Below are 12,616 nucleotides of genomic sequence, written 5' to 3'. Positions count from 1 at the left end.
TCTCTAAACTAAACTGAACTGAGGAATTTCAACATCCCGAGCTCCATATTCCCACTACTTACATATTATTCAGTCACTGACAGCTCTGACAGGCTAGCGGGATGGAGATTCTGACAGAAGCATTAGGCCCTGGTGCAGGAGAATACCCCATGCTTGAAACTGTCCAGCAAGGAGTTGCAGTAACAATAATAATAATAATAATAAATAGTAACCGATAATATCTGCTTTAAAAACACCCAATGTCTTGGCCTCCACAGCAAAATGTGGTAATGATTTCCACATTCACCACCCTCTGCCTAAAGAAATTCCTCCTGATCTCTATTCTAAAGGTACGTCCTTTTATTCTGAGGCTGCGCACTCTGGTTCTCGACTCTGGAGACTATTACTGGAGACTTCCTTTCCACCTCCACTCTAACTCGGCCTTTCATAATCCGGTAGGTTGCAATAAGATCCCCCCTTATCCATCTAAACATCAGCGAGTACAGGCTCAGTGCCTTCAAATGCCCCTGGTGTTTTGATAGCTGCTAAGCCATGCCTCTAGACTTAGCTGGCTGTCAAAAGGATAGTTACTGGATGCCCAATATTGAAAAAAGCATTGGACTATTAAAAAATATTGAAAAACACATTTAATACCAAATACTGTACATTTAACTTCAATCCAAAAAATTTACATTTCCATCCTAGTCGTTGAAATGAATAGAATTATCCAGTCTAAACAAGCACTGCTTTGTTGGGCTGATACCTCAGCAACAAGGTTATCCATAATGAAACAAGTTAGCAACAGGCTCACCTGTATGACAGTACTATCACTTTTGCGCCAGAACCACCACCTGCCAGACTTCTTTGGCATCTTCACTTTTACCCAGTCATCAATTGTTTTCTACAAGTGCAGAATGAATGTGGGTGCATCTTAATACAAGTTAATTACTGTACGAGTTTAAAGAAATATTACCCATTAATTTCATTTGGTGATTATAACTTTTTGTTTCCTTCCATTTAGAGACTGCAGTGCTGAACTAACATACAATTTTGCCCATTTAGACATATAATTCCACACACCCCCTAAATCACAAACATTGTCTATAATTAGGGAAAGTTTATATTAAATCTATATAAATCATTAGTTAGGTTAATAATAATAATAATAATCCTTTATTCGTTCCACAACGGGGAAATTTGCAGGGTTACAGCAGCAAAATGGATAGCAAAAATAGATAAGCATTCTTTATATTTAAAATAACGGTAAATATCTTTATTATAATGGTCTACTGGGAGCAGTGCTGGTTGTGCAATCTGACGGCAGCAGGGAGGAAGGACCTTCGATATCTCTCCTTCACACACTTGGGGTGAAGAGGTCTGTCACTGAAGGAGCTGCTCAGTGCAGTGACAGTGTCCTGCATGGGGTGGGAGTCGTTGTCCAGCAGTGATGATAGCTTTGCCATTATCCTCCTCTCTCCCACCACCTGCACTGAGTCGAGGGGGCATCCCAGGACTGAGCTGGCCTTCCTGACCAGTTTAACAAGTCCCTTCCTGTCAGCAGTTGAGATAGACAATAGGTGCAGGAGTAGGCCATTCGGCCCTTCGAGCCAGCACCACCATTCAATGTGATCATGGCTGATCATTCTCAATCAGTACCCCCGTTCCTGCCTTTTCCTCATACCCCCTGACTCCACTATCTTTAAGAGTTCTATCTAGCTGTCTCTTGAAAGCATCCAGATAATTGGCCTCCACTGCCTTCTGAGGCAGAGAATTCCACAGATTTACAACTGTCTGACTGAAAAAGTTTTTCCTCATCTCTATTCTAAATGGCCTATCCCTTATTCTTAAACTGTTGCCCCTGGTTCTGGACTCCCCCAACATTGGGAACATGTTTCCTGCCTCTAACGTGTCCAATCCCTTAATAATCTTATATGTTTCAATAAGATCCCCTCTCATCTTTCTAAATTCCAGTGTATACAAGCCTAGCCGCTCCAGTCTTTCAACATACAACAGTCCCGCCATTCCGGGAATTAACCTAGTAAACCAACGCTGCATGCCCTCAATAGCAAGAATATCCTTCCTCAAATTTGGAGACCAAAATTGCACACAGTACTCCAGGTGCGGACTCACTAGGGCCCTGTACAACTGCAGAAGGACCTCTTTGCTCCTATACTCAACTCCTCTTGTAATGAAGGCCAACATTCCATTGGCTTTCTTCACTCTTTGTGACTGCTGCAAACCACTGATCATATGCCATTGTGGAATTCTCTGCCTCAGAAGGCAGTGGAGGCCAATTCTCTGGATGCTTTCATGAGAGAGTTAGAGCTCTTAATGATAGCGGAGTCAGGAAGTATGGGGAGAGGGCAGGAATGGGGGATTGTAGATGATCAGCCATGATCACATTGAATGGCGGTGCTGGCTAGAAGGGCCAAATGGCCTACTCCTGCACCTATTGTCTATTGTGAAAAATAACAGAAACATGGATCCTCATATTCTGGTTTACAATAAAAAGACAGTGCTGGAGTAACTGAGCGGGTCTGAAGAAGGGTCTCAACCCGAAGAGTTACCCATTCCTTCTCTCCAGAGATGTTGCCTGTCCCGCTGAATTACTTCACCATTTTGTGTCTGTATTTGGGGTCAACCACTAAGTTACACTGGCACTTTCTGTCTTCTTTTGGTGAAAAGCAACACATTGTATTTTTTAAAAGGCATCTTTAACAATGAACAGCTTAACAATGATTAACACATTGATTATAATGTAACGCAAATGGTTCAAGTCTGTTTGCTTTACCTTGGGTAGGCACTTTTGGAAAGCTTGCATACTGAGAATCATGGGAGCAGCCAATGCCCAGTTATAGTACCTGCACAGTAACATAATTTATATAAATTCCAGTAAAGATGTGACACACTATATGCCCAACACCAAAAAAATACAAGTAAATTATTAGGTTGGAAAGAATACTGACTGGCGATAAAGTTGTCAAAGATAGACACAAAATGGTGGAGTAACTCAGCGTGACAGGCAGCTTCTCTGGAGAGAATGGGCGACTTTCAGGTCGAGACCCTCCTTTCTTGAGTCTGAAGAAGGGTCTTGAACCAAAAAGTTGCCCATTCCTTCTCTCCAGGGATGCTACCTTTCCCGCTGAGTTACTCCACCATTTTGTGTCTATCTTTGGTTTAAACCAGCATCTGCAGTTCCTTCATACACGATAGAGTTTTTGTGAAGCGTGGACAAATGCATAATTACAGAAACTAAAGCAGCTGCTATGCTTAAATGCACCAGGTTCCTTGCTGTTCACTGCTGGTTTAGTCTAACATTCCTCAACATTAATTACACAGTAACAGAAGCCTATTCACATTCCATTCCAAGGTAATGTAACAAACCTTGAATATCAAAAATCTTGGTTCAGGAATAAACACCCTTTGCTGCAAATAGATCTCACTACTTTCCAATGTTATTGACCTTTTGTTCCTGGTAGCTATCTCTCATATCCTGGTAGAACCTTAAACTGCCACCCAACAAATGCCAGTAAGAGATTCAACCACAAGCACTTCATATTTAGATTTCTTTCATTATCTATTTTTAGCAATATTAATTGTATATTATATTTAACTGTATTATATTTAATTATTTTAAAAATAATATCTGTATAAATGAAGCAATTAGACATGTTAATGGATAGGACAGATTTAGAGGGACCCGGATCAAATGCGGGCAAGTGGGACGTGTTGGTCGGTGTGAGCAAGTTGGGCCGATGGGCCTGTTTCCACGCTGTATGACTCTGAGAGAAGCTAAATGATCACATTCATTTAAACTAAGAGTAAAACCCAAGGTTCAGTTCTTACAAAACAATGGTCAAGACAATCAATTCATGTAATTATTTATCTGGGTGGATTAATGTGTGTACACTGAGCTCATGCCCAGGGGCCTAATCTACAACAACCACAAGTCAGTAAGGCAGCGTACGAATACAAGATCTTTTGCAATAGGTTCAATATGCTGCAAAATAGTTACATTTGACTAGTTTTGTTAAGGATTTTTAAATAACTATTTCATGGCTAGATATTTGTTTTAATTGGTTGAGTACTGTACGAAGCAAGGTTACTGGGTTGTTTGAACATTGGGGGGGGGGGGGGGAGAAGTAGGAGTGGGAGGTGAGCAGTAAACTCATCTAATTGCCCTTGAATCTTTCTGGTCCAGTATGCCCAAGAGTACAAATGATTGAGTAAATTGGAAGCCTTTTAATTTGGTATCAATGTGATCAATGCATTGCAATTGCCACAACTGTGTAATCAAACAGGGCACAAATTCATTAAAATGATTGAGATGCTTCCAAATGGCCCTTCCATAAGCTAGGGTACTCTTCGATTCACCTTACCACAGAGGACATTGGATTTTTTCTAAGGAACTGAAGTACTACAATGCCGAGAACGATATTCTGCATTCTGTTTCTTCTCCTCTGCTCTAGGTAATGTACTCAAGTTTGACTCTGTGAACTGATTGCATTTATGTGTAGTATTATCTGTTCTATTGGACAGCATGCAAAGCAAAGCTTTTCGCACCACCTTGGCAAGTGGCAATAATAAACCTAAAGACGCAAGGCTAATAGAGCAAGACGGTTGGGCTTGAAAAAACAATTGAACAAAAACTAATCAATAAATAAAATACCGAAAACTACTGTTACACTGCTAGGTGTACAGTAAATCCTTGTTATAATGCACCTTAGGGGTGGGAATGGTGTCCGTTATTGCTGATTGTCTGCTATAACAAAGCTATTATCATTATAATAAGTAGCAGAAACAAACAACTGAAGTTGCTGGTTAATACACAACAGGACACAAAGTGCTGGGGTAACTCAACAGGTCAGGCAGCATCTCCGGAAAACATGGATAGGTGATGTTTTGGGTCAAGACCCTTCTTCAGTCTCGCGGTCCCGGAACTTAGGTGAGTTGACGGCCCTCGCCTATTGGCGGAGAGGCAAGGATCAGCGGAGTCAATAGTCACAGCCCATGGGCGGCCGAAATTCAGGTAAGGGTCGGCGGTGGTAGCCGAGGCTGTAAGAGACTGGGGAGGCTGTGAACCGTGGGGGGGGGCAGTGCTTGCTGGGGGTGGCAAGGGCAGCCTGGGCTGTAAGTGGCAGAGAAGGCAGTGCGAGCTGGGGATGACCTCGGCAGCCATCGGTAACTCCATCCACTATAACCAAAATCCGTTATAAAGAGGCCCGTTAAAACAAGGGTTTCCTGCATAGCTTCTTGTTCCACGTACACAGTGAAAATAAATCAAATTTGAAACAACTTGTACCTGTAAATGTTGTAATACAAATTCTCTTGATATAAACTCCAACAAAAACATAAGTTCGTATCATCAGATATCATACCTGTTATTAATTCTTAGAACAATATTAGGATCATCTATAATTCCAGGATTTTCAGAAAATTCATGATATGTAACAACGTGTTGCAAAAATTTCTCTGCAAAAGAATGCAAGACAAGTACTTAAGCTTGAATATTTATTGGTCCATTTTGTCCAGTTTGGAGATTCACTTTTTATGGTTAACACATTCAATTTAACTTATCTTTTAAATAAGAAATGTACACAAATCACACTTTTCCTTGTTCCATTTTCTCTCAATCTGTAAATCTAATCAAGGTTCAGCCGATCTCTTGGAAGCATTTGGTGAAAATTATCATCAATATTTTCTAGACTCCGGAAGTGCCCAGACTTCACTGAATACTTATCCAAAATGATTTGGCTGCACTTGTAAACTCAGCATGCCAAAGATTCAGAGAAAAACCCTAGTCTCACCACGACCATAGACGATGCCAACTTTCTCTACTTTGTGTCATTTTATATCAATTTCATACAGTTAAACAAAACTTAGCATTTATTATCACTCATATCGTAAAAGGATAAAGCAAAATATCAAAATTAATCGAAAAGTTTGCCGAGTGATTATCAATGTAAAGTGTAGGGTTTACAAAAGAAAACTAGAATCGACCATCAGTGTGCTCCTGATGTCAGAAAATAACATCTACCCACGTACTTTTTATTTAATAATGTAAGTAAAGCAATTTTTCATTTCCAAAATCATGAGGAAAAACTTTTTTGCTACGACCATGAAATGGGACATATTGTAAAGTGAGTTCAGAATGAAAACAACACATGGTCACACAAAGGATATCAAAGATGCCCTATGTAGAAATCTTTGTGCAAGGGCATAATTTATGGAACAAATGCCAATTCAGCTGCACTGTACTTTTATAGGCAATCTGAATGAATTCATCACTAGAAATAAAGTTACTAACCTAAGATTAAAAAAAAGTGGCAAATCAGAATACTTAAACTACCACTAAGCAAGCCGTTGTTTTTAAGCACCTTACCAGTAAACCAACAACTGGGATGGGCTGGTGGGGAAGAAAGGTAGTAGTGAAAGCTGTTTGATGCAGCTACATTTCTTGTGCAAAAAAACAATGATCATTAAAATACAAGCTAAAGTGGAAGGCCAATGCAGTAATAAGAAGTGTTATAGAACAGAGTGGCAAAAAATAGATAATGGAGATACAGTTAACGAGAAAAATATAAATTAGCCGTATGTGCATATCATTCAATGTATAACAAAGATATCTTTTAAGCAAAAACCAAAAGTAACTGTAGGAAGAAACGAATGATTGGCTTCATGATGAATAAAACTTAAATATTGCAGGATAATAGATTTAAATATGATAGTAAAGGAAGAGGGAATAAGATGCCCATTTTAACTGAGAAATGAGTCATTGTAGAAGAAATAGATAATCGTAATACAAAGAGGTTTGAACTGAATGGTCCATTTCTATATTAGACTCAGTGTTGAGCTGATGCAAATCATCTGATCAAAGGATGAAGAGGCATCTCAATTGTCTTAAAATTTAGGAACAAGTGAAGAATATTTTCATGAAACCTTCAATTATGTTTTTAACACATGTTCTATCTTAGACAATAAACAATAGGTGCAGGAGTAGGCCATTCGGCCCTTCGAGCCAACACCGTCTTACCTTTGGAAATCTCAGTATTTTCACTTAGTCCCCCACAGAGCGAGAACACGAGATCTGGTAGGTCAGAGGGTGAATCATAGGGGCATTCAGTGCCACTATCCATTGCCACGCTCTCCACCAACTGTGGGGAGTAAGAACCAGGTTGCACATCTGATTCAGTCCATTGTTTAGAGCTGCTGTCAAACTCACTGCAGAAGAGCAAAAAGTATTGTACTTTATTTAATGTACAAAAAAGGATACTGTACTTTATTTAATGTAGATTGCATTAATAGCCTTGCCATCCACAACAAAGATTACTGGTATCATAATTGGTATCAATTAAACTTCTGCTCATTCACAGATGCAACAAATGGGAGACATGCAAGCCTATTTTTACAACCCCCAAAGAAAATCACCCTTTACACATTTTCAATGCCGCCATTTTACAAAGTGGGTACAAAGTTCATTACAAATATGAAGACAGTTCCTAAATAGTACAATTGTGAATAACTATTGAACAGCATAATTTACTCATGGATATACTAGAGGGAGCAATACAGTGGAAAGAACTTTCCGGGGCATGGCGGCACAGCGGTGGAGTTGCTGCCTCACAGCGCCAGAAACCTGGGTTCGATCCTGTCTACGGATGCTGTTTGTACAGAGTTTGCATGTTTTCTCTGTGACTGTGTGGGGTTTCTCCGGGTGCTCTGGTTTCCTCCCACACTCCAAAAATGTGCAGGTTTGTACGTTAATTGGCTTTGGTAAATTGTCCCTCGTGTGTCGCATAGTGCTGGTGTACAGAGATCACTGGTCGGCATGGACCAGGGGGCCAAAGGGCCTGTTTCCATGCTGTATCTCTAAACAGCAGGGGGTAGAGTGGGGGGGGGGGGGAGATGGTGCGGGGGTGGATGGGTGTTAGATTCACCACGATAAAGAGAGTTTTATTTTGAGAATACTTTTGGTAATCAGTGAGGATCACAATCCAGTGAATCCTAGCACCATTGATCAGACACACAGCCTGAAAGATTTTCTGATCCATCCACTATATGGCACTTGGAACAAAGAGGTAGGCACAGCTTATCACCAAGAAGCCTTATTTAACTGAAGCTAGGAATTCAGCAAAGCCCATGAGAATATGCTTTATCTTGCACTGTATGCAAATTTTGTTGGTCAAGTGGGTTGGGAACAAATATTATCTTAAACCCGTAATTACTAAGTAAGTACTGGAACAAAGGGTCATAGAAACAACAGAACAAAGTACGAAGGTGAGAATGCTTCACCTCGACGGATGTTGGGATATGAACAAATATAGAGAAGCAAGGATGGCTGCAAATATAATCTAATATATAAAAACGAGGCAAGGAAATTGGTAATGGTCTTAAGACCAAAGACAGGAATGCTATATCAGTAGAAGACCAGGTTTTGGTTAAACAGATGATTAATTATAAATTTGTGACCAATGAAAGGATATAAATTGGGAGGTGCATGCCTCATAATTGAGACTGAAGGAGATGAGCTGGGATTTCTGAAGTATTGTGTGGGATTCCAGTCACCACATGATGGCAGTGTCCAAAACAGGTCATGAGTACAAGGCGAGAGGTAGGAGATTTAGGGGAGATTGGAGTGGTGCCCGCCCCATACACAGAACGGTTAGAATCTGGAACACACCATCTTAGGGTACAAGACAGGAACATTTAAGAAACATCTACTACAGCACGCAAATTGTCGAGACAGAGTGTGTGACTGATTGTATTTGAGAGGTGGAGCGAAAGACATCACTCAGTCTCATATTTGCTCAACCATGACATTTCCATCATGAGGATATTTCCATGAGATAGGAGGGGTGTTCATGGTCACCAAATGGTCAAACAAACAAAAACATTTTATATACGCTTAAGAATGAAATGATCAGCAACTTTAATTGATCTCATTCTGTTAAACAAAGAAAATGTGTTTAGGCACTGATTTTTCCTCTTCACAAGTTCATTTAGAGGCCAATTTTGTCGTGACAATAATATGACACAAGGCTTGAGTAGCCACATGATTGATAGTAAATACAGAAATAAAATTGACACGGGTATACATCCGCTCTCAAATATCATTCGACACTCCAATAGTTAGCTGCAAAAGGTTAAAAAAATGATTCCCAGCTATTTTTCACATTGGGATTAAAAAACAGAACATTTATCCACACAGCTAAAAGCTGTTAACATCCAGATGTCAGATGTCTCTCCAGTACCTTCCGACATCAGTATTCCCAAAGCAGCCGATCAAATCACAGAGGGACAACATGTATATATAACAAAATAACTGCTGGAAACAATCAGCAGGTCAGGCAGCAGCTGTGGAAAGAGAAAGTGGTAATGTTTCCCTTCAAGGGGCTTTGTCAGACAACACAGTACCTTTTAGGAAAATAACGAGCAGCAACCTCTGGTTCCAACACAGTCAGATCATCCAAATAAATGTCTTCCGGTCCTTGGTGCTGACTTCGTTTATGAAGACCTGCAAAGCCACCCAAAACTGAATTTCCACCCATAATTTTAATAGCTTTCCACTCCAGTTATTTAATACCCCAAATTCCTCTCTTGATTTACTTTAGGGGAAAAAAAATATCTAGGCATATTTCCTCTCAAAAACACATACCAAATTCAATAAGTTTCTCCAAATGAAGGCATGAAAGGTTTGAAAAGTTAGAGATTAGCTCTGTAAGAGTATTTTTGTTTTCTAACAAGCAAAGCAGGCACATGCACTATTGTTGACAATTTGATATTTTGCAAACTTTACAATTCGGAACCTTTCCATCCCTCTATCTCTGGTTTCTGCCCACGATTTATCCATCACAACATTACTTCACACACAACCACCTTCTGGAAACATTTGGGTTCCCCAAAGATGCTGATAGCACAGAACACACATGCAACTAGTGCCATTGAACCTCCTTTCAGCAAGATCATGCCTGACCTATAGATAGCCAGAATCTTTGTCCCCAGGATGGGAAAAAAAACAAATACTAGAGGGCATAGCTTTAGGGTGAGGGGGCAAAAGTTAAAGGATGTGTGCAGGGCGTTTTTTTATTTAAACAGAGGATAGTGGCCACCCTAGGGTGGTGGTGGAAGCAGATACAATATTGACATTTAAGAGGCTTTTGGATAGGGAGTATGTAGGAAATGGGAGGTATGGATCAGAGCCAGCAGGAGTTTGGCTTGGCATCATGTTCGGCACCGACATGGTGGAACGAAGGGCCTGTTCCTGTGTTGTACTGTTCTATGCTCAATCAGAAACACCATTCTAATCAATCCTAATTTCACCCGATTTCTTCAAACTTCAAGAAAGTCTTCCATTTCTTTTTTGAACACAATCAAATCTGATCTTTTGTGCAACCTGTACATGGAGTTTTGCACATTCTCCATGATCAGGTGGATTTCCTCCTCCCCATCCCCCCCCCCCCCCCCCCAGTGCTTTGGCTTTCACCCACATCCCATAGACGGGCACCTTCAACCTGGTGACAAAATTACTCCTAATGTAGGTGGGGTTGAGAAATATTGGGAATGTGGGACGAACAAGTTATAGAAACATAGAAAATAGGTGCAGGAGTAGGCCATTCGGCCCTTCGAGCCTGCACTGCCATTCAATATGATCATGGCTGATCATCCAACTCAGTATCCCGTACCTGCCTTCTCTCCATACGCCCTGATCCCTTTAGCCACATGGGCCACATCTAACTCCCTCTTAAATATAGCCAGGGAAAATTAGTAAGGGAATGGGGTTTTTCGCAAACTGCAACTCTGTTTGAATTCTGCACTCTGTTTATTTTACCTGATGTATGGTTTGATTTGCCTGGATAGTCTACAAATCAATGACAACACACACGACGACACTAAACCAACACCATTAGATATTACCTTTTTTCTTCGATGGAGAATCTAACTTTGCAATAACCGTAGATTGCATTCCAAGGTCTGTAGCAAAGCTGTCCATCTGAGGTACCACGGGAGTTGTAATTGCTGGGACACTCGGTAGAGGTGGTGGGTGTGAAAGTGCTTCATTGGGAATTTCCTTTAAAGATTCATCTGTGTTGTCAAGAACTGTTTGGCTAATGCTCACATGTGATCGAGGCTCAGGTTTTACCACAGTATGAGTCATGCTTTCCCCATCAGTCACATCTACATTCATGGCATCAGAGCTGAGGATAACCCTGAAGTGAGTCTTTTCAGATGGTGTAATAGTGAAGGCTCTTGGTTGTTCCAGTTTCTCTATTTTATTAACCTGAAACATTCAAATCAAACATGTTGGTCATTCCACGTGCAGCTCAATACAATTTTACTTTGACTTACAAAAGCATGAAAACACGTTTAACCAAATCACAAACTTAAACCAATTCAGTGAATGGATTATGTCATCTATGTTAAAGATTTGAATGGCAATGTAGATTTGTGGATGACACCAAAATTGGTGTCGTGGACAGGGAGGGAGGGCTGGGGCGGTGGGGGAGGTTTTCCAAGTTTACAAACAGATCTGGATCAACTAGGGAAGTTGGTCAAGGAATAGCAAATGGAATTTAACTCTGATGAGAGAGGTGATGCTTTTTGGTAAGTCAGGACTTTCATAATAAACATTTGGACCCTGGAGAGTGTTGTAGAGCAGAGAGACCGATGGGTACAGTTACACATTTGCTTGAAAGTAACCGCACAGGTACAGTCGATCCTCATTATTACGGATCTCTTTGTAATGGATTTTGGTTATAGTGGATAATAATAATAATAATAATATTCATTTATTGTCATTGCAACGAGTACAACGAAATTAAAAAATAGCCAATCCTGACGGTGCGTACAAACATATATGCAATAAATGCAAAAACAAATAAATACAATTATATTAAGTACAAAGATTTTTTAACGGTGTTGCCTAGTGCAGAAGGTAGTGTTCAGTTCTCGTATGGCCCTGGGGTAAAAACTGTTCTTAAGTCTGTTTGTTCGGGATTTGATCGACCTGAAACGTCGACCAGAGGGCAGATGAACAGACGGTGGCCGGGGTGGGATGGATCTTTTATTATTTTGCCTGCTCTACTGAGGCAGCGTAGGCTGAACAGGTGCTCCAGGGAGGGCAGTGAGCAGCCGATGATCTTCTGGGCCGTTGTGATGACCCTCTGAAGGGCCTTCCTGTCCTTTTCTGAGCAGCTGGCATACCATGTGGTTATACAGTATGCCAGCACACTCTCGATGGAGCAGCGATAGAAGGACATCATGAGCTTCTCCTGCAGGTTGGTTTTCCTGAGGATCCTCAGGAAGTGGAGTCTCTGCTGTGCCTTCTTTACTGTGGTGATGGTGTTGGTAGACCAGGTAAGATCCTCTGCGATGTGTGTACCCAGGGACCTGAAAGTGGGTACCCTTTCCACACAGACCCCATTGATGTAGAGTGGGTCGTATTCTACACTGGTTTTCCTGAAGTCAATTATAAGTTCCTTTGTTTTGGAGGAGTTCAGGACAAGATTGTTCACTGAACACCATGCTGCCAGCCTTTGGATTTCATCCCTATAGGCTGTCTCATCCCCATGGTAATCAGACACCACTGTCTCTTTCAGAACACAGGCAGCTGTTGGGTGCAATTCTGGTCACTGGTACG

At 40.9% G+C, this 12,616-nt stretch overlaps 1 protein-coding gene across 2 annotated transcripts in view; it reads right to left on the bottom strand.

The window, feature by feature from the left end:
• Window positions 1–12,616, bottom strand: part of lpin2 (lipin 2) — a 94,811-nt gene that overhangs the window by 22,058 nt on the left and 60,137 nt on the right. For both annotated transcript variants that reach the window (XM_078397282.1, XM_078397281.1), the window contains exons 7-12: window positions 10,894–11,257; window positions 9,394–9,493; window positions 7,013–7,200; window positions 5,358–5,451; window positions 2,771–2,840; window positions 791–880 (exon numbers count right to left, since the gene is read on the bottom strand). In XM_078397282.1, the coding sequence (XP_078253408.1) occupies window positions 791–880; window positions 2,771–2,840; window positions 5,358–5,451; window positions 7,013–7,200; window positions 9,394–9,493; window positions 10,894–11,257 (906 nt within the window). The remainder of the gene's footprint in view (window positions 1–790; window positions 881–2,770; window positions 2,841–5,357; window positions 5,452–7,012; window positions 7,201–9,393; window positions 9,494–10,893; window positions 11,258–12,616) is intronic.

This window comes from Rhinoraja longicauda, chromosome 4 (genome assembly GCF_053455715.1).
Source record: "Rhinoraja longicauda isolate Sanriku21f chromosome 4, sRhiLon1.1, whole genome shotgun sequence".
Classification (NCBI taxonomy): Eukaryota; Metazoa; Chordata; class Chondrichthyes; order Rajiformes; family Arhynchobatidae; genus Rhinoraja; species Rhinoraja longicauda.
This window is presented reverse-complemented; position numbering and strand designations above follow the sequence as displayed.